The sequence below is a fragment of the Aspergillus heteromorphus genome (genome assembly GCF_003184545.1).
Source record: "Aspergillus heteromorphus CBS 117.55 chromosome Unknown BO70scaffold_3, whole genome shotgun sequence".
In the NCBI taxonomy this organism is placed as follows: domain Eukaryota; kingdom Fungi; phylum Ascomycota; class Eurotiomycetes; order Eurotiales; family Aspergillaceae; genus Aspergillus; species Aspergillus heteromorphus.
The window spans coordinates 1,159,145-1,178,170 of NW_020290408.1; the positions used below are offsets into that span (position 1 = coordinate 1,159,145).

The window sequence follows — 19,026 nt, forward strand, 5'->3', positions numbered from 1 at the left end:
TGATACTTCCCGACTACTTTTTGTATGGCTTCAACGGCGCCGGTCCCCTCCATCCGTCCGCGCCGACTACCGCAACATACCCGCCTCTAGATGACCCCACGCCTCCCCGTCGTCGCAACTCTATTCCGTGGCTCAACTTGACTCGACTCTCGGCCGGCATTCTAATTCCCTCTCTCTGGTTCTCTATTCTCCCCCCCCCCTCTTCCCTCCCTCGTGGTTATCGCAACAACCAACGGCACTAGCGCCCTGAGCGTGACACCCCAGAGGAAGAAGCTTTCCCTCCGTGTCCCTGAGGGGATCCTGCTTCTTCCTCGCTTCGTCACACATCTCCCTCGATCCGGACGAGCGGGCATCGTCGTCGGCACTCCCCTTCCCCCTCCCCCTCCCCTGCAGTCCTCGCCATGCAGGCGCATTACTATCACCCCTCGACCAGTCCGGGCCAACCGGGAGGATCGTATGAGCTTCCTCCGGTGCACACCGTGACCTCGCCGCCAACGCCCTTCCATCCCCATCCACACAGCCATAGCCATGGCCACATCCACCATGGCCCTGGCCCTGGCCCCGGCCCCGCGGCTCCTCTTCTGTCCGCGCCGCCGAGTCGCCCCGAGAGTGGGTTGCGCATGCCCCATCTCCTGCAGCCGCTGGCACACCCTCCTCCTCCGCCGCCCCCCCCTCCACCACCACCACCGCCCCAACCTACTCGCGATCATACGAATCCAGCGGCTCCCCCGCCGAGGGTGTCGCCATGCTCCCCGATGCCCCGTCACTGAACGGCCCCGGGTTGCTGCAGTCGCTGGGCGGCGGTGCGGCGGGCCCGCACTCCCACTCCCACCATCAGTCGCAGCAGCCGTTGCAGCAGAAACGGGCGTATCGCCAGCGCCGGAAGGACCCCAGTTGCGATGCGTGTCGCGAGCGCAAAGTCAAGGTACGTTACGCGACATCTCCGTCACGCTGGGCCTCGCATTGACCACGGTGGGCTCGTCCGTTTAGTGTGACGCGTCCGAGTCCTCCAGTTGCACAGAGTGCACCAACCGCAAGGTGCGCTGTCAGTTCACCAAGGAGACTAACAGGCGCATGTCGTCGATCAAGTTCGTGCCGTGGCCGTCTTATCTGTGGGAGTCTTGCCGTTCTAATGAGACAGTAGGCAAGTCCAAGACCTCGAGAAGCAGCTGCTGTTCACCAAGCAACAGCTCCAGCAACTGCGATCGGGCATGCTGCGGTCTGACAACCTGATGGACCTGGACATCGACGGCGCCGGACAACCTCAGCTGAAGCTCCCCGACCTCGGATACCAACCCCCGCGCCGACCCAAGACCCCGGTGATGCAGGACCTGACGGAGGCGCGCGCCAACCTGCGGAAATATGGGAAGGGCATCCTGCGCGTGCCGCCGCCATACCGCCAGCAGGGGCCCAGCTCGGTGCTGTCCACCGACCCCCCGCGACTGCCCCCGAAGGAGGTCGCCGATCGGCTATTGGGGCAGTATTATGCCTGCATCCACGCCGTCCTCCCGGTCATCCACTGGCCCACCTTCGCCGACCAGTACGAGAAGGTCTACCAGGCCGGGTCGCTCCTCGGGGTGCCCCGAGAATGGGCGGCAGTCCTGTTTGGCGTCTTCGCCTGTGGGTGTCTGCACACCCTGGACGCGAATCGGGAGCAAGAGGGGAAAGACTACGTGAAGGTCAGCTGCGGGGTGATCGACGTGTGGCAGGACAACTTCACCCTGGACCAGGCCCGGGCGGCGCTGCTGGTCAGTATTTTCCTGTACGAGGTGAATTCCCAGTCCGCGAGCTGGGTCTGGATCGGATCCGCCATCCGGGTCGCCCAGGAGATCGGACTGCACCTGGAGTCGGGGCCGTGGTCCCTGCTGGAAGGCGAGATGCGCAAGCGGGTGTGGTGGGGGATGTACACCTGGGACAGGTATGTCTTGAGGGTGTGAGGATGTGAGGATGTGAGGACACTGGCTGACGGACTGCAGACTGCTCGCCTTGGAGATGGGGAAACCGGTTCTGATCAACGATCAGGACTGCGACGTCGACCTCCCATGTCCCATCGACGAGCAGTACCTCCTGGAGGGCGCGATCGTGCCGGACAGCCCGCAAACATCGCCGCTTCTTGCAACGATCCACGTCGTGCGCTCGATCGGGCAGCTCTCGCGCACCTTGCGCAGTCCGACCATCAGCTCCGGCACCCTCGACACCTTCGAGCGACACTTCCACGCCTGCCTCGCGACATTCCCGTCGCAATACCAGCCCAAGGCCGAACAGTACCTCGATCCGCGGACCCTGGCGCCGGTCCTATACCTCCAAAACGCGCGACTGCTTCTACATCGCCATAATATCTCCCCTTCCTGTCTACCCGACGCGCGAACCTCCGCCATGGACTACTGTGTTTCGATCTGCCAGGACACCGCACACCTGGTGTCGCGCTGCATGCGGCCCCCGTCGGGCGGGTTCGCTGGCGATGATGACTGGAGGCCGCTGTTGGCCTCCTCAGCCGGGACGATGCTGTGCCTGCATCTCTGGCGCTGCACGCTCCTGCTGCTCTTCCGGCAGGAGTTCGTGGCCGCCCTGGTCTGCGTCCAAGCCAGCGCCATCGTCGGAGATTCCCGCGCCGTAAACGCCGCCTGCGGCCGCTACGTGGCCTTCTTCCTGAAAGTGCTCCTCGACCATCTCCGCTGCAACCAGGCCACCCCCCTGTCCGAGCGCGACGAGGAGCTGCTCGCCTACGTCTCGGGCGACATGCAAAGCGCGGCGGAGGGCAGCTGGGTGTGGCAAGGCAGCGAGACCGGCTCGCAACTCGAGGAGATGTCGCTGTCCGCGCAGACCAGCAGCCCCGTCTCGTACGCTCGCTCCGACACAAACGACCGCATGACCGACGCGACCGACTCCTGGGAAGGCTGGGCCTGGGTCGAGCAGACCGTGCAGTATCTCAGCGAGCACCAGCAGGAGCAAGACCTGCAGCGGCAGCAGCAATCCAAGGCCGTCGAACCCACCACCTACCTCGGCCCCGACACCACCACCACTACGACCTCAAACACCAACCCCAGCTCGGACGCCACCACGCCCCAGTCCAGCACCTCTCATTCGCGCATGACTATCGCGAGCATTATTTGATATGATACCAACCAGGCCGGGCGGGCGCGCTCCGATGCCGAACCCTTCGCTGTACTATCTTTAATCTGTATTATTGTCCAGGCGATTCTGTGGGCTACACAGGCATGTGAGATGAGATCATGGATAACGAATGATTGTTCTTTTGCGTTCGTAGACTGAGACGGTGCTGTAATCTAGCTACACTTCCCTTTACTTTAATTCTGTTATTTCTCCGTGGAGATTGGCGAGTGTTGCTGATACCCACCCATGTTTTGGCCATCTTCCATCTAATATTCATCTTTCCTTCCATCTCCCATCCATCTATCTATTTATCTATCTGCAATCTTCGATTCGACACTCTGTATTCGATAATCGTCTCATCGCATCGACTGACTCCTTCCTCAAGTCAGATAAGATAGATAGATAGATAGACCCTTGATCCTAGAGTAGACTCATCGAGTTCCTTCCTCTATTGATAGTAATATTCTAATTGCCACTTCCTCCATGGGTAGATGCTAGGTAGCATCTACAATGAAAGTAATCCACAGCATCAGTATTACAAAGGATATCTCAATCTCCCTTCCCCATAGCAATATCCTCTACGGAGTACCCTCTCCCTAGGTATGAGTTACCTGGTTACCTTGTTTATATGTTTTTGTAGATAGTCAGATAGATAGATGGATATTTACTTACTTGCTTGCTTGCTTGTTTGCTTGTTTACTTACTGACGTAACCTAGTAGTATCATCCCTCTCTATCTCAGCTTAAATAATCTGTCTACTATCTGTCCATCTATTTATATATCCATTTGTTTATTCATTCCTTGTTTCGATATAACCACACAACCAATCATCCAACCACTGCACCCCACCATGTCCATCCCATAAGCAGTAGTCTTACATTACTATAGTGATTACCCCTTAACAACCACCAACCACCACCCCATCACCGTGGACTTTCCCAGCTCCCAGCTTGATAGACAGACAGCCAGCCAGCCGAATAAATAGACAATAAATCCATGAATAACCCAGTTGATTGAAGAAACCTAACAACGACTAAGTCTCCAGGTTAATACTCCGCCCGAACCGCGCATACAGCGCCACCTTCAGCCCTTGCAGCTCCTCGCGCACGTCGCTCAGCTTCTCCTCCAGCTTGCCCACCTCCGTGTCGATTTCGTCCGTGGAGGTGGAGAGAAGCGCTTGCGCTTCGGTCAGGGGGAGGTGGAAGAATGCGTCCCCGATTTTGTAACTTCGCTTCGTCAGTATTATCGTTAAAGGGGGCGCCGGGGGGTGGGGCGGTGGAAGATGAGGGAGGGGAGGAGGGGGTGGTTAAGAGGTGATGATAGGATGGGATAAGAACATACGGAACCAATTCATCCTCATCGGCAAGTTCCAGCTCCGTGGAAATTTCTTCGAGGTCTTCTTTATCTTTCTGTTTTTTTTTTTTTTTTTTTTGTTAGTTTTCATCCATTCCATTCCATATGAACGCGTAGTGCAACCCCCCTCATTTATAAAAAAGAACACACACATAAATAAAACAGAAAAATCAAAACCCAGAGCAAAATTAATGGAAATAAAACATACCTGCTTCACCCCCAACATCTCCTCCAGCAGCGTCTCGCGCTGATGCAGCCGACTGAACCGGTTGATCTTTTCCTGGTCCTCGCGCCGGACTTCGTTGTCCTCGCTGCCCGTGAGGGCCTCGTCTTCTTTGGTGAGCTGCAGGATTCGTTAGCAATTGCTGAGATAATTCAAACATTGGGGATGGGGATTGTGATTGTGTTGTGGTTGGGTGGGGTGGGGGGGGGGGGGGACTGACCATGCGATGTTGCATCATTTTGGGCGGGGTGGATGCGGATTGTGAGGTTGTTGATGCGGTGGGGATGGGATGGGATTGTGCTGGAGGGGAGGTGGGATGGCGGCCTGATGTTGGCCTGATGTTGGCCTGATGTTGGCCTGATGTTGGCCTGATGTTGGCCTGATGTTGGCCTGAAGTTGGCCTGAGGTTGGCCGGAGGTTTGCGGTGCCCGTTTGGTGGGTGGGTCGGTTAGGTGCCTTGGTGCCTTTATGCCTTAAAGCCTGGCTGCCTGAGGATGGAGTAAGGGTGGATGACTTGTCTGGATGTCTGGATGTCTGGGTTAAGGTGCTTGGTTTACACTGTGTATAGAACATTAAAGCAGGGAGTATATTTGGGTCTCGTGAATACTACTGTTCGCTGTACTACTCTACAATGTGTTGTAGATACGGTTGATAGTATCCATAGTGGAGACAATGCTAGTAACCCAGAAGCAGGTCGTGTCATTGCCATACCATACTATAGCCATACTACAACCATGGCTATTATCACCATGCTACTCCGTACATACATCACCTCTGCGCTGTCCGCTATTCTTCCGTGTCAACTCGTGTGACATCATCCGTCAGCTGCCTCCGCATTGCCGATCCCGTCCACGCTGCCACGAGAACTCGAGCGATCTGGAGAAAGTCCATCTACTGCTTCCCGGTCATCCTGTCTCTCACTGTCTTCTGTCAGGTGCGTGGTGCAGTTAGATATCGTGGCCGTGGTTGGGATATCCGCCTTGGAGTGCGCATCACCGCCCCGGAGAAACAAGGACCGACCGCCGACCGCCGGCCACCGCATCGGCCATCGGCCATCGGCCATCGTCGCATCTCCATCGGGATAAGCCAACCCAGATCAGATCCTCTTCACTTTCACATCCCCAGACGCTGACAGCTCTGTTCCGCTACCTCTCAACTCTCAACCGTCGAACTGAACTGTAACTGTCGAGCTGAGCTCCGGTGATCACCACCCACCACCTCCTAACTCCTTCCGCTCATCCCTCCGCATCACTCTCCACACAGCAACCAGCAACCATGCGAATACCCTCCAGCCTCTCCTCTCTCCTCCTCCTCCTCTCATCAACCCTTCTCCCCTCCGTCTCCGCCTCCGGCTTCGACTGCGAACACATCAACGTCAACTCCGTCAAATACGACCTCAGCGCCCTCGGCGGCGTGCACACCCTCTACGACGTCGAAGAAACAGACAAGTATGTCGTCAACACGACCTACGTGCTCAACGTCTGCAACATCCTCAAGGGGGCGTCCATCCGCGGACATTTGAAATGCGGCACTTCGAAGAATAGTGCGTTCTGCTCCAATCCCAACCTCAGTCCTATCCAGTCCCACTCCCACTCCTACTCCCTGTTTCAGTCCCCAAAGCCTACCTACCCTTCTCAACACCAACCCAACAACACCAACAAATAAACGCTAATAATAATAATAATAACAATCACAGTCTGCGGCTTCCGCTACAACACCTCCCTCACCAGCACCGAAGAATTCAGCCGGGTATTCCCGATCGTCGGCCTGGAACACATGGGCCACGGCTCCAAAGACCCCGAGATCACGCGCCTCAAGACGCTGGATTCCTCGCGCGACGGCCTCCTCGTCAAGCTCTGGGGCGGCGAATACGACGTCAATGGGAAGACGAAGGACGCCGGCGCGGCTATCGAGTTCGAGTGCGATCCCGACCGGACTGGGCTGGAGGGGCTGCGCACGTCCGAGGATGCGAAGAGGCGGCGTGATGAGGTGTCTTTGGGTGCTGCTGCCGGGGATGGGGATGCGGATATGGAGCGCAGTCTCCAGTTCAAGGGCTTCGGGCCGTCGGATCAGGACGGTGATGATTCTTATCTTCTCAAGTTGAATTGGCGGACGCGGTACGCGTGCGAGAATGTCGATGGCGTGCCTGGTGGTGGTGATGGGGCTGATCGTGATGGTGAGAGTCATTGGGGCTTCTTCACGTGGATGATTATTCTGTATGTTTCCCTCTCTTTCCTCCCCTTACTCTCTGTTTCTTATCCTCTCCCCCATCCCTCTTCCCATCCATGCTCTCCCCCGCTCAAACGAGCTCCTGTTTGCCTGCCTCTACTAATCGATGGATGATGATAATAACAGCCTCTTCCTCGGCATCGCCGCCTACCTCATCTTCGGCTCGTGGCTCAACTACAGCCGCTACGGCGCCCGCGGCTGGGACCTCCTCCCTCACGGCGACACCCTGCGCGACGTGCCCTATCTCTTCCAGGATTGGTTGAAGCGCGTCGTGAACACCCTGCAGGGTACGGGGTCGAGGGGGGGATATAGTGCTGTTTAGATGGTTTGGTCTTGTTTTGGGTCTTGTTGTTTCTGTATTGGTGGTCTTTGGATTTAGGGTTGACTAGCACTGGTAGCTGGTATTGCTGGTATGTTGCTGGGGGATTAGATTGCTGGGAACGCTGTTTGGTTTGGTTTGGGAGGGGTGGTATGTAGTATGTAGTATGTAGTATGTATACAGGTTGGATAAGATGGGATGGGATAGGATGGGATTGATAGGATGGGATCTCGCTCGATGGCATCGGAGATAAATCATATCATATCGTCTTTTTATTATCGGCATCTGACATCATGAATGGTGTAGTTGAAGAGTAAATGTGGTGCGTTGGAGGTGCAGCGGTTATGTTGTGGTTGCGTGGCCAGTTGTAGGCTGTAGTAAATTACCTTACTATGGGGTGGTGGTGGTAGTAGTAGTAGTAGTAGTAGTAGTAGTAGTAGTAGTAGTAGTAGTAGTAGTAGTAGTAGTAAAGCGGTGATAGATTCAGAACACAGTAGGCTATCTATACATATCTGTAAAATAGATAATACAGCACCTACCTACATAATAATCCCACCAGACAAAGAAAGACAGACAGACAGACAGACACATACACACACAGAAATATACCAGACCTGACCAGACCTGACCTACAGGCGGTGTACCACTACCTCACCACCACACCAAGTACTCATACTGAATAGTTAATCAAACCAAATCAAATAATCATGAATATTCCACCAAATCAATCTCCCATCCGTATCAATCATCAAACATCAATCAAATCAAATCGCTACACAAACACAAACCCAACACAACACAACATAACATAACATAAATAAATAAGATAGACAGACAGACCATGCTGATCATCAATCACATCAAATGGCGTCATCAAAGCTAAGAATTCCTCACATCACCCAGCATGCCAATTGTCCCAAACATCTCAAATCAAGTGGATAAAAAAGGGGTCCTCTTCCCTTCCTTCCCTTCCTTCCTTCCTGTACCCCTCTTTTTGGGTGAGTTAAATTGGTCGTCTTTCCTTCCTTCCTTCTTTTATCCCTTGTTCTTCTGTTTCTCTCTTTCTTTTCCTTTCTGATTTTTGATTTTTGATTTCTGGTTTTGTGTTCGGTCATACTTCATCTTGGTCCATTTGTTTGGTTGTATTCATTCCTTCGTTCGTTTATTTGTTCATTTGTTTGGTATTCTTATTTCTTCTTGTGTGTGTGTCTGTCTGCCTGTCTGTCTGTTTTCTTACAGACAACCTACACGCGCATGGCGAACTGCTTCAGATACAGATAATCGGCCATGTTGGCGTCGACGGCCGAGCGGATCAGGGCGGCGCCGTCCGGGCCGTACTTCTTCAGCCATTCGGCGTCCCACTGAGCTTCGGTTTTGACGACGGGGGCCTGTGATGGTTCTGTTAGCTTCCTGTCTTGCTTTCTTGCTTCCTTCACTTCGTGTCTTCTGTCTTCTGTCTGTCTGCTGGGTTGCCGGGGATGCAGCTCTACGCAGGCAGGTGTGTGAGAACTTACATGCTGTCTAGCAACCAGTCCCTTCGACTCGATCGCATCATTATGAAAGCCCCTCCACTTCTCGAACGCCTCGCACGCGCACTGATGATCCTCCTCGGTATCCCAGCACAACATACTCGGATCATACTCGAGCCCGACACTCCGACAGAACGCCTCGATCATGGGCGCCGGCTTCTGCAGCATATCGTCCGCGTCGACGACGCAGATCTCGGCCCCGGCCTCCTTGGGGAACCCGTTGACGGCCGGCTTCAGCGAGGAGTCGATCTCGTCCGCGTCGCGCTCCAGCGTCGCGATGTGCGGCCCGACCAGCCGCACGCTTCGCAGGTAGTCGAATAGCCGACGCAGCTCGTCATACCCGGCCTCCGAGGGGTCGTAGTTGTGGAATCCTGTCACCGCGTCGAGCGGCGGGATGGTGCACCGGTAGTAGGACGGGACACTGTGGTGGGGGTCGCGGATCAGGAAGGCGAAGTGGAAGGAGGACAGCAGCTCCGTGGGCATCACGGTCGGGTTGCCTGGTTCGGCCGCCGTGTCGTACGGGTACGGCGCCCCGGTCGGGGTCGCTGGCGGTGTCACCTGTGCGAGGTTGATGCCGTTCGGGGGCTGCTGCTGGGGGGCCTTCTCTACGCTCTGCTCCGTCCCCACGCCGCGCTTGATTCTATGCAGCGACGGCGCAATGCTGGCCGGCTTGCCGTATGGAGGGAGCAGGTAGTGCATGATGTCTTTGATGAAGACGCGCTTGCCCTGCGGTTGGTAAGTATCTCTCTCGTAGAACCGAGTCGAATGTAAAGAAAAAAAGAAGAAAAAATGGTAGAGATGAGTTGGGGCTGAGATCCGACGCCATCTGGACGATGAGTGTCACAACACTCGCGAGAGTATATGCATGCAGGATACCGATGCGGATGCAGGTGCAATCCTCAAGATCAACAGGGGATGGATGGATAATGAGACGTGATGTGATAGAAAGTAGATGTCAGTCGGTCTCCTGCGCTGCCTTGGAAGAGATCATCCGGCAACGCAGTACGACGCGACAGGAACGGCGAAAAAAACGGCACAAGGCAGAAAGGAAAGCAACGCGACCAGAAAGAAGGGTCGGACCTCAGAAGATTCGCGCTCGATCCTATCCAGAACGGTCTGGAACGTCGACTGGCTGAAGCCGCTATCCAGGCGAGCCTGCTCGTCGCCGGCAAATCTGCCCGACAACCGCTCGGGCCCGTAGTAGAAGGCATCGCCAAACGGCTCGTGGATGCACTGGATGCTGTCCCGACGAGTCATGAAGACCTGTTGGGTCGGTGATTAGCAGAGGGAGAGAGAGGGAGGGGAAGATCGAGAGGGTGAGTGAGTGAGTCGTACTCGTTCAAAGGCCGTGGAGCATGCTCGCGGATGCGTGGCCACGAAAATGGGTTTCTGCGACATCGTGGGCGATGGATGAGAAGAGGGAGGGTTGTGATGAACCGTTTCAGATCCAACGAGTTGATCAACTGAGCACTACTGCTGACCAGGGAGTTTCACCACCGGCGTAGATACTCGTGCCAGAGGAGGAGTGCCAATAACTATGGCAGCTTTTGAGATGGCAGGCAGGCAGGCAGGCAGGCAGGCAGGCAGGCTGGCTGGCTGGAGAGAGACAACGCAGACTGAATGAATGCAGGCGGAGGAAGGGAAGAATGCGAGGAATGCTGGTCCACCACTAGTAACGTCCAGCAGGACAGCAGATGCAGATGCAGATGCAGATGCAGGCTTTTATAGCAGGGCTCACGCGGAGGGGCATCCGGGAGATCTCCACGGGCGAGCCAGCAAAGAAATAACAGAAGTAACAGAAATGAATAAAAATATAAAAATATAAAAAGAATGCCTGGCTAAACAAAACAGGGAAGTTGACCCGTGGTTGAGCCCGATAAGAAGGGCCTAAGGGCCTACGAGCCTACGAGCCTACGAGCCTACGAGCCTACGAAGGAGTGACTGCATATCCACTCTCGTCAAACGGCCCTGGTCTAGTCGAGGGGCAAAACGTAATGGCTTGCTCGAGGTCGGAGTTCGCTTGAGGGGAACGATGAATCCATCCATGAATCCATTAATCCCGCATAGGGAGGGGGACCTGGGGGCCGGAGATCGATGCTTATTTTGGTGGCTGTCGAAGTGAGAGACATGTAGGTAGGCACGTATCTCCTCCGTATGTCATGACGTGCACGGCTGCGACAAAAGGGATTTCGACCCGGTCAGTCTGATCCCTGCGACAAAGGAAGGGAATTACGATCTACACTTGATTCCCCTCGGTCAGATCCGGGAAGCACGCTGCGAGTAAACTGCCGGATAGCCCGTCCAGGGTCAGGACCAGGGCCTGTCTGAGTCTGAGTGTCTGACTGCTGTGAAGCCACCGGAGGCTCTCCTCCGGGAATAATAATAACGACCGGTCGATGTGGAAGGGCGCATCAGGGAAGGCTGGCCATCCCGGGGGGGTTAAGAGGGGTTCCCACTGTTTGACGTCACGCACGGGCCTGGAATCGTGGAAGGATCCGCCGTGGCTTGCGACCATCGGCGCAGAATCAGCGGCGCCCAGATTGGCTGGGAGGGGCTGAGGCGGGGAAACCAGGAGGGCGCAAGAGAATGATTCGGAGTATCTAGTCTCATGGACTATACTCATTGCAGGTTGGAAACTGGAGACTGGAGACTGGAGCTGAGACTGGAGATAGACGGAGAGGGGATATCTGACTGAACATCCATCACGGTGCGCATCGTGAAACCATCGTTGTACTTTGCCGACAGGGATGGCTTCAGCCTTTCCCCTGAAGTAAGTGGTAAGTGTATGTGGCAGGAAGTGTAATCCCGTCCCAGCGCTGCATGCCAATCAAGGGGCCGACTGCCTCAACGTGGAGATTCTGGAGTGCCTGGCATCGCTAGCGGCGGACGAGCAGAAAATCTCTGCGAGCGTCGGGGGGCTGCCGAGTGGATGGTCGGATTGTTTGCCTCTGAGGAAGGAGGAGGCGACTGAAGGGGCGCTTCTTCAATGGGCAACTGGTCAGTGGTGATCACCTGACTGGCCCGGTCATGCCTCAGGTCATGAGGATTATGGCCCGATCTCTCAGGCAGTAATATTTCAGGCTCCAAGGCTTTAAGGCTCAATTTTTAGGTTCTAAGGCACCCAGGCACTCAGGCATACATATAAGGCAGCCACATCAGGCCACCCAGCCACGAGACGGTGCGGGTACCCGCACGTGATATCTGGGAAGGTCTGGCGGCGGCGGGATAGTTCTGGAAGGCGGTGGAAGCAGCTCGTGTCGTCATCGGGAGGGCCAGCCGTGCAGTATATTATCCGCCCTCCGAGTCCCCACGAGACTTCCCCTCCATCATCAGACATCATCAGACATCCTCACCCTCTGCAACAAGCTTTGCACCTGCAACTGCATCTCCCACGAGACTGGTTTTTAAAACCACCCTCTCTCCTACTCCACCACCCTTTCTCTGGTCTTTACGCTCCTCATTGATCTTCCACCACTCACAACACTCTCACACACCCGCCCACCATGAACGGGGCTCAATTTACAGACCGTGCCAACAAGACTCTGCTGGACGCCAGCAATCTGGCAGAGCAATACTCTCACTCGCAAATCCTCCCCATCCACCTCGCTGTCTCCCTCCTCAATCCCGCCCCAGATGAGTCCAAGGACCAACAGGCCACCGCCCACCCCTCCCACGACACCTCCTCCGCCCCGCTCTTCCGCCAGGTCGTTGAACGCGCCCATGGCGACCCGCAGCTCCTCGAACGCTCCCTTATGAAGCTGCTCGTCCGCCTCCCCAGCCAGGATCCTCCCCCGGAGACCGTCAGCGTCTCCCCCGCCCTCGCCAAGGTTCTCCGCGCCGCCACCGAACTGTCCAAGACCCAGAAGGACAGCTTTGTCGCCATCGACCACCTCATCCTCGCGGCCGTGCAGGACTCCCAGGTGCAGCGCGCCTTGGCCGATGCCAATGTGCCCAACGTCAAGTTGATCGACGGCGCCGTGCAGCAGATCCGAGGCACAAAGCGCGTCGACTCGAAGACTGCCGACTCCGAGGGTGAGAACGAAAACCTCAAGAAATTCACCATCGACATGACCTCCCTGGCGCGCGAGGGCAAGATCGACCCCGTCATTGGTCGAGAGGAAGAGATCCGCCGCGTGATCCGCATTCTCAGTCGGCGCACCAAGAACAACCCCGTCCTCATCGGTGAGCCGGGTGTCGGAAAGACCACCATCGTCGAAGGGCTGGCCCGTCGGATCGTGAACGCAGACATCCCCGCCAACCTGGCTCAGTGCCGGCTGCTCTCGCTTGATGTCGGCTCGCTGGTCGCCGGCAGCAAGTACCGCGGTGAATTCGAAGAGCGCATGAAGGGCGTCCTGAAGGAGATCGAAGATTCCAAAGACACCATCGTTCTGTTCGTCGACGAAATCCACCTGCTCATGGGTGCTGGCTCCAGCGGCGAAGGTGGAATGGATGCCGCCAACCTCCTGAAGCCGATGCTGGCTCGGGGCCAGCTCCACTGCATCGGTGCAACGACTCTGGGCGAATACCGCAAGTACATCGAGAAGGACCAGGCCTTCGAGCGTCGATTCCAACAGGTGCTCGTGAAGGAGCCTTCCGTGAACGAGACTATTTCCATCCTCCGTGGTCTCAAGGAGAAGTATGAGGTGCACCACGGTGTCAACATCCTCGACGGCGCCATCGTTGCGTCGGCCAACCTGGCTGCCCGCTACTTGACGGCGCGTCGACTGCCTGACTCGGCCGTGGACCTGATTGACGAAGCCGCCGCTGCCGTCCGAGTGACCCGCGAGTCCGAACCCGAAGCACTGGACAACCTCGAAAGAAAGCACCGGCAGCTCCAGATTGAGATCCACGCGCTCGAGCGCGAGAAGGACGATGCCTCCAAGGCTCGCCTGCAGCTCGCCAAGCAGGAAGCGGCCAACGTCTCCGAGGAGCTGCGGCCGATGCGCGAGAAATACGAGAGCGAGAAGGCCCGCAGCAAATCGATCCAGGATGCCAAGATCAAGCTGGACTCCCTCAAAGTCAAGCGAGACGAGGCAGAGCGCTCCGGAGACACCCAAACCGCGGCCGACCTCGGGTACTACGCCATCCCCGAGACCGAGAAACTCATCCTCAGGCTGGAACACGAACGCGCCAAGGCTGACCAGGAACGCCAGGCGCGCCAGGGCGATGAGGGCGAGGCCTTGCTCGCCGACGCTGTCGGCCCCGATCAGATCAACGAGATCGTGGCCCGCTGGACCGGTATCCCAGTGACGCGGCTCAGAACCACCGAGAAAGACAAGCTGCTACACATGGAGAAGTCCCTGGGCAAGGTGGTCATCGGCCAGCGGGAGGCCGTGGTATCCGTCTCGAACGCCATCCGACTCCAGCGGTCCGGCCTCGCCAACCCCAACTCGCCCCCAGCTTCCTCTTCTGCGGTCCCTCCGGCACCGGTAAGACCTTGCTGACCAAGGCCCTGGCCGAGTTCCTCTTCGACGACCCCAAGGCCATGATCCGCTTCGACATGTCCGAATACCAGGAGCGGCACGCCCTCAGCCGCATGATCGGCGCGCCCCCGGGATACGTCGGCCACGACGCGGGCGGCCAGCTGACCGAGAGCCTCCGCCGGCGGCCCTTCTCCATCCTGCTCTTCGACGAGGTTGAGAAAGCCGCCAAGGAGGTGCTGACCGTGCTCCTCCAACTCATGGACGACGGTCGCATCACCGATGGCCAGGGCAGAATCGTCGACGCCAAGAACTGCATCGTGGTCATGACCTCCAACCTGGGCGCCGAATACCTCACCGGCCCCCCCACCAAGGACGGCCGCATCGACCCCCAGAGCCGCGAGAATGTCCTGAACGCCCTCCGCAACTACTTCCTGCCCGAGTTCTTGAACCGCATCTCCAGCACCGTCATCTTCAACCGTCTCACCCGGCGCGAGATCCGCAATATCGTCGACCTCCGCCTCGCCGAGGTCCAGAAGCGTCTGCAACACAACAACCGCAATATCACAATCGATTGCTCCGATGAAGTCAAGGATTACCTCGGTGAAGCCGGTTACTCGCCAGCCTACGGCGCCCGTCCGCTCGCCCGCATCATCGAGCGCGAGGTCCTCAATCGCCTCGCTGTGCATATCCTGCGCGGCAGCATCCGCGAAGGCGAGGTCGCTAGCGTGATCATGCACGATGGTCGCATCGATGTCTTGCCCAACCATACCGAGGCGTCGGATGAAGACTCCGACATGATAGACGATGAAGATGCCGTTGCTGAGATGGAGGACGGTAACGGTGATATGGACCTGTATGATGAGTAGACGGCCGGTCGGGTCATCTACCGTCTATACAGACACAAAAGTTGATCATTTTTGGTGGCGAGCTAAGTTATGACTGATGATATAATGATTTGCTGATTTTTCTTCTTTTTCCTGTTTACTTGCTTCCTTTCTGTGTTTGTTTCTTCAGCATATGTATCCCTTGCATTTCATCTTGCGATGAATGAATGACCTGCACAGTCAACAAATCATGTATGTACATGCAATGCGCCTTTTGTACATTCGACTTCGCACCCTGCTTTTCAGCTTTTCAACTTTGCGGTTTTCTCGGCATGTACATATGTCTTTTGTACAGTACAGGATAGTACAGTAGCTAAGTCAGATAGCTGGCTAGCTGGCTAGTTAATTAATAATGTTGCTTCAAAGAAACCGAGTTTTTCAAACTTCTCACACTCGTAACATCTCTCTGCACCTTCTAATCCAATTCCGACTCACCCCATCTACACCTCCCAACCTCAACTTCAACTGCATCGCTGTACCCAGTAGCATCGAAATCAACCCCGAAACGGCAATTCCCCCCCCGGCCCACGTGACCTCGCGACACCCGCGCGCGTCGCGCGGCGAAACCGAACCCGTCAGTCAACTCAACTCGCCCCCCGACAAGACAGGACAAGACAAGACAAGACAGCTCAATGTCCTCCTAACAACAACCAATCGACCATCACCGCGATGGTCTTCAAGCCCTTCAAGCCTCCGTCTCTGAGGAAGCCCCTCCAGCCCACCGTCACCGCCTCCCGACCCGCCCCGCCAGCAGAGGCTTCCGACTCCGATGCCCCCCGACGAAGAAGCCGCGTCTGCAGCCTGTGCGTTCTGCGGATATCGAGAATACGAGGCCCTCGATAGGGCAGGCGAGAAGGTCGAACTTGCAAGCGCAACCGCAAGTGCAACCGCAATCGCTGCATCGGATAGCGAGAAAGACAGATGGGGATGGGGAGGGTGATGGACTGGGCGGAGCAGGAGGAGAGAGACACTTCAATGTCCTTTGGTATGATCACCCTCTCGTTTGCCGTACCATACTACACCCCACCGCTTGCAACATTCAGCCCCCTCCCCCCATACAGAACGAAAGAAAGAAGGAAAGAAAGAAAGAATGGAGTACCCAGAACTAACGTAAAGCAGGCGCAAAATCACCACGAAGAAAAACAAAACCTGGGACGGCGACGGAATCCTCTCGACCCGCGGCGACGGCTACCTCTACCTACAGGATATATCTGGGAAGGACATGGGGCGAACGAGGGAGAGGTCTCGGCTTGAGGCTGGGGTGATGCTGTCTATGTCGGGGAAAGAAGTGGAGATTGATGCGGAGATCTCGAGGAAGGAGTTTTTGTCGGGCAGGGCGTTTTTGAGGGGGGGTACTGGTACTAGTGCTGCTGGTGATGAAGGGGGGGAGGGGGAGGGGGCTGAGGCTGAGGCTGAGGTTGTGGAGGTGGCAGGCCCGGAGAAAGTGTTCGTGCCTGTGTCTGTTCGGGGAGGGGCCACGGCTGTGAAAAGCCAGGTGCAAAAGCCTGCTGCGGTTGCTGCTACTGCCGCTGCGCCGTTGGCGAATCCTGCTTCGAAGAAGAGGGGGATACTGGGTGGATATAAGAACCCGCTGTTGGAAGGTACGGTTATACCGGCGACGCCGAAGGAGAAGCCTGTGCCCAGACATGATCCGACTCAGCCGGGGGCGCTGGTCATGAAGCGGCCGGAGTCGGTGCCCGCCGGGAAACGGATTGTTGATGTCGTGGTGGATCCCTTGCTGGCGAAGCATCTGCGGCCGCATCAGCGGGAGGGCGTGCAGTTTCTGTACGAGTGTGTGATGGGGATGAGGTCGTTCAATGGGGAGGGGGCGATTCTGGCGGATGATATGGGGCTGGGCAAGACGTTGCAGACGATCACTCTGTTGTGGACGCTCCTCAAGCAGAACCCGATATATGAGAACTCGCCAGTGATCAAGAAGGCGCTGATCGTTTGCCCGGTCACGCTGATCAATAATTGGAGGAAAGAGTTTCGCAAATGGCTCGGGAATGAGCGCATCGGGGTGTTCGTGTTTGATGACAAGAGGAAACGATTGACCGACTTTACGAAGGGCAAGGCTTACAGTATCATGATTGTGGGGTATGAGAAGCTCAGGACGGTCCAGGAGGGGCTGGCTAGAGGGAACGGGGTCGATATTGTGATTGCGGACGAGGGCCACAGGCTGAAGACGCTTCAGAACAAGAGTGGCCAGGCGATCCAGTCCCTCAACGCTACGAAAAGGATCATTCTCTCCGGCACCCCGATCCAGAACGATCTGAAGGAGTTCTTTGCTGCCGTGGACCTGGTCAACCCGGGTGTTCTGGGGACGTTCAAGTCTTTCATCAAGGAGTTCGAAGGCCCGATCGTGAGGAGCAGACAGCCCGAGGCAACAAGAAAGGACATAGAGAAGGGAGAGGCCAGAAACGCGGAGCTACGAGAGCTCACCTCCAAGTTCATGCTACGCAGGACGGCCGATATCCTCGCCAAATACCTCCCTCCCAAGTCGGAATACGTGCTGTTCTGCAATCCCACACGCGCACAGGCGAACATCTACCAGAGCGTCCTTGCGTCTCCCATCTTCCAAAGCTGCCTCGGGAGTTCAGAAAACGCCTTGCAGCTGATCACCATCCTCAAGAAACTATGCAACAGCCCGTCTCTGCTCTCGCCACGGAACGTGGACGAGGCACCCAGCGAAACCATTGCCGCGCTGATGTCTTCTCTGCCCCCCAATCTCCTCCGCCACTTCTCCCCGGCCTCCAGTGCCAAAATCCGCGTCCTGGACCAGCTCCTGGACGGCCTGCACAACAAGACCTCGGAGAAAATCGTCCTCGTCTCCAACTACACCTCCACCCTGAACCTCCTCGCAACCCTCCTCACATCCCTCTCCCTCCCCTTCCTCCGTCTCGACGGCTCCACCCCGGCCGCAAAACGCCAATCCCTCGTCGAGGACTTCAACCGCCTCTCCCCAGACCTCTGCTTCGCGTTCCTCCTATCCGCCAAAGCGGGCGGCACGGGCCTCAACCTAATCGGCGCCAGTCGCCTGGTCCTCTTCGACGTGGACTGGAACCCCGCAACCGACATCCAAGCCATGGCACGCATCCACCGCGACGGCCAGAAACATCCCTGTCGGATCTACCGCATCCTGCTGAAAGGCAGTCTGGAAGAGAAGATCTGGCAGCGCCAGGTCACCAAGATCGGACTTGCCGACAGCGTCATGGAGAAACGCGACAGCGTGGCGCAGTTCTCGCGCGACGAGCTCAAGGATCTGTTCCGACTGGACGAAGAAAGCAGATGCCAGACCCACGAGCTTCTGGGCTGCGACTGCGGGGGAACCGGAAACGGACAAACTGTGCAGTCAGCGGATGATAGCGAAAACGCCGACGAGAAGCAATCCTCAGTCTCAGACGATGATGATGATGATGCCCTCTCAGAAGAAGAAGACCTCCCCGACCTGCCCACCCTCCTCAAAGCATCCCAGGTAGACATGGAGAAACAAGAACGTCTGATCCGCGCCGGACTACCTCGCAGGACGAGTACGTCCGCCAAGGAAGACGAAAACGGGAAATCGACCCAGAAGCACCGCATCCAACAATCCCTCGCGCAGTACTGCCACATCGACCCCAGTCACCTCTCTTCTTCTTCTTCTGCTGGTGATACTGCCGAGGCGATTGAATCTGCGATTGACGACGACGTCCTTCTTTCCCTGTTGAAGGACGAGGATAATCGCATCGGGTTTATTTTTAAGAAGAGCAGCGCGGCGGAGGCGAAGGAGCCGGAGTCAGTGCCGCAGCGTGGTGCAACTACGACTGCGCCGTCGGAGCCGGTGGTTATTTCGATTGACTGATTGGTTGATTGGTTGATTGACTGATTGATTAACTATTGTTGATTATGGATGATGGATGATGGATAGAGATACCTACTTACCTACATTAGATTTCGGACCGTGTTACATATA

General features: G+C 56.5%; 6 protein-coding genes across 6 annotated transcripts; 4 read left to right on the top strand and 2 right to left on the bottom strand.

Annotated features, from left to right (window-relative positions):
• Window positions 1-543: 543 nt before the first annotated feature.
• BO70DRAFT_426498 (transcription factor domain-containing protein) lies at window positions 544-3,433 on the top strand (the record flags this gene model as incomplete). Its single annotated transcript, XM_025547796.1, has 5 exons — window positions 544-583; window positions 639-925; window positions 991-1,088; window positions 1,145-1,918; window positions 1,977-3,433. The coding sequence occupies 5 exons, from the start codon at window positions 544-546 to the stop codon at window positions 3,112-3,114; spliced, it is 2,337 nt and encodes a 778-aa protein (XP_025402943.1). The 3' UTR covers window positions 3,115-3,433.
• Window positions 3,434-3,914: 481 nt separating this feature from the next.
• On the bottom strand, window positions 3,915-5,204 carry BO70DRAFT_359103 (tubulin-binding prefolding complex subunit GIM3). The gene is made up of 4 exons (XM_025542462.1): window positions 4,911-5,204; window positions 4,676-4,810; window positions 4,456-4,523; window positions 3,915-4,340 (listed from the first exon to the last, which is right to left on the bottom strand). Exons 1-4 carry the CDS (start codon window positions 4,926-4,928, stop codon window positions 4,148-4,150), a joined length of 414 nt encoding a protein of 137 aa, XP_025402944.1. The 5' UTR covers window positions 4,929-5,204; the 3' UTR covers window positions 3,915-4,147.
• Window positions 5,205-5,559: 355 nt separating this feature from the next.
• Window positions 5,560-7,520, top strand: BO70DRAFT_359104 (autophagy-related protein 27). The gene is made up of 3 exons (XM_025542463.1): window positions 5,560-6,233; window positions 6,387-6,906; window positions 7,046-7,520. The coding sequence occupies exons 1-3, from the start codon at window positions 5,966-5,968 to the stop codon at window positions 7,239-7,241; spliced, it is 984 nt and encodes a 327-aa protein (XP_025402945.1). The 5' UTR covers window positions 5,560-5,965; the 3' UTR covers window positions 7,242-7,520.
• Window positions 7,521-8,482: 962 nt separating this feature from the next.
• On the bottom strand, window positions 8,483-10,165 carry BO70DRAFT_368681 (uncharacterized protein; the record flags this gene model as incomplete). The annotated part of the gene is made up of 4 exons (XM_025544638.1): window positions 8,483-8,626; window positions 8,753-9,493; window positions 9,848-10,030; window positions 10,103-10,165. The coding sequence occupies 4 exons, from the start codon at window positions 10,163-10,165 to the stop codon at window positions 8,483-8,485; spliced, it is 1,131 nt and encodes a 376-aa protein (XP_025402946.1).
• Window positions 10,166-12,102: 1,937 nt separating this feature from the next.
• On the top strand, window positions 12,103-15,301 carry BO70DRAFT_359109 (ATP-dependent Clp protease ATP-binding subunit). The gene is made up of 2 exons (XM_025542464.1): window positions 12,103-14,135; window positions 14,168-15,301. Exons 1-2 carry the CDS (start codon window positions 12,271-12,273, stop codon window positions 15,054-15,056), a joined length of 2,754 nt encoding a protein of 917 aa, XP_025402947.1. The 5' UTR covers window positions 12,103-12,270; the 3' UTR covers window positions 15,057-15,301.
• Window positions 15,302-15,706: 405 nt separating this feature from the next.
• On the top strand, window positions 15,707-18,915 carry BO70DRAFT_377303 (DEAD/DEAH box helicase; the record flags this gene model as incomplete). Its single annotated transcript, XM_025545182.1, has 2 exons — window positions 15,707-15,877; window positions 16,194-18,915. The coding sequence occupies exons 1-2, from the start codon at window positions 15,744-15,746 to the stop codon at window positions 18,913-18,915; spliced, it is 2,856 nt and encodes a 951-aa protein (XP_025402948.1). The 5' UTR covers window positions 15,707-15,743.
• Between the last annotated feature and the right edge of the window lie 111 nt (window positions 18,916-19,026).

What these genes read in the sequence shown, in the direction of transcription:
- BO70DRAFT_359103 (XM_025542462.1), bottom strand. An exon ending in AGATGTTGGGGGTGAAGCAG is followed by an intron (nt 4,524 to 4,675) that starts GTATGTTTTATT and finishes AAAAAAAAACAG; the next exon opens with AAAGATAAAGAAGACCTCGA. An exon ending in GATGAGGATGAATTGGTTCC is followed by an intron (nt 4,341 to 4,455) that starts GTATGTTCTTAT and finishes GACGAAGCGAAG; the next exon opens with TTACAAAATCGGGGACGCAT.
- BO70DRAFT_359109 (XM_025542464.1), top strand. Translation starts at nt 12,271, where the DNA reads ATGAACGGGGCTCAATTTACAGACCGTGCCAACAAGACTCTGCTGGAC. An exon ending in AACGCCATCCGACTCCAGCG is followed by an intron (nt 14,136 to 14,167) that starts GTCCGGCCTCGC and finishes ACTCGCCCCCAG; the next exon opens with CTTCCTCTTCTGCGGTCCCT.
- BO70DRAFT_359104 (XM_025542463.1), top strand. Translation starts at nt 5,966, where the DNA reads ATGCGAATACCCTCCAGCCTCTCCTCTCTCCTCCTCCTCCTCTCATCA. An exon ending in ATGCGGCACTTCGAAGAATA is followed by an intron (nt 6,234 to 6,386) that starts GTGCGTTCTGCT and finishes TAACAATCACAG; the next exon opens with TCTGCGGCTTCCGCTACAAC. An exon ending in TTCACGTGGATGATTATTCT is followed by an intron (nt 6,907 to 7,045) that starts GTATGTTTCCCT and finishes TGATAATAACAG; the next exon opens with CCTCTTCCTCGGCATCGCCG.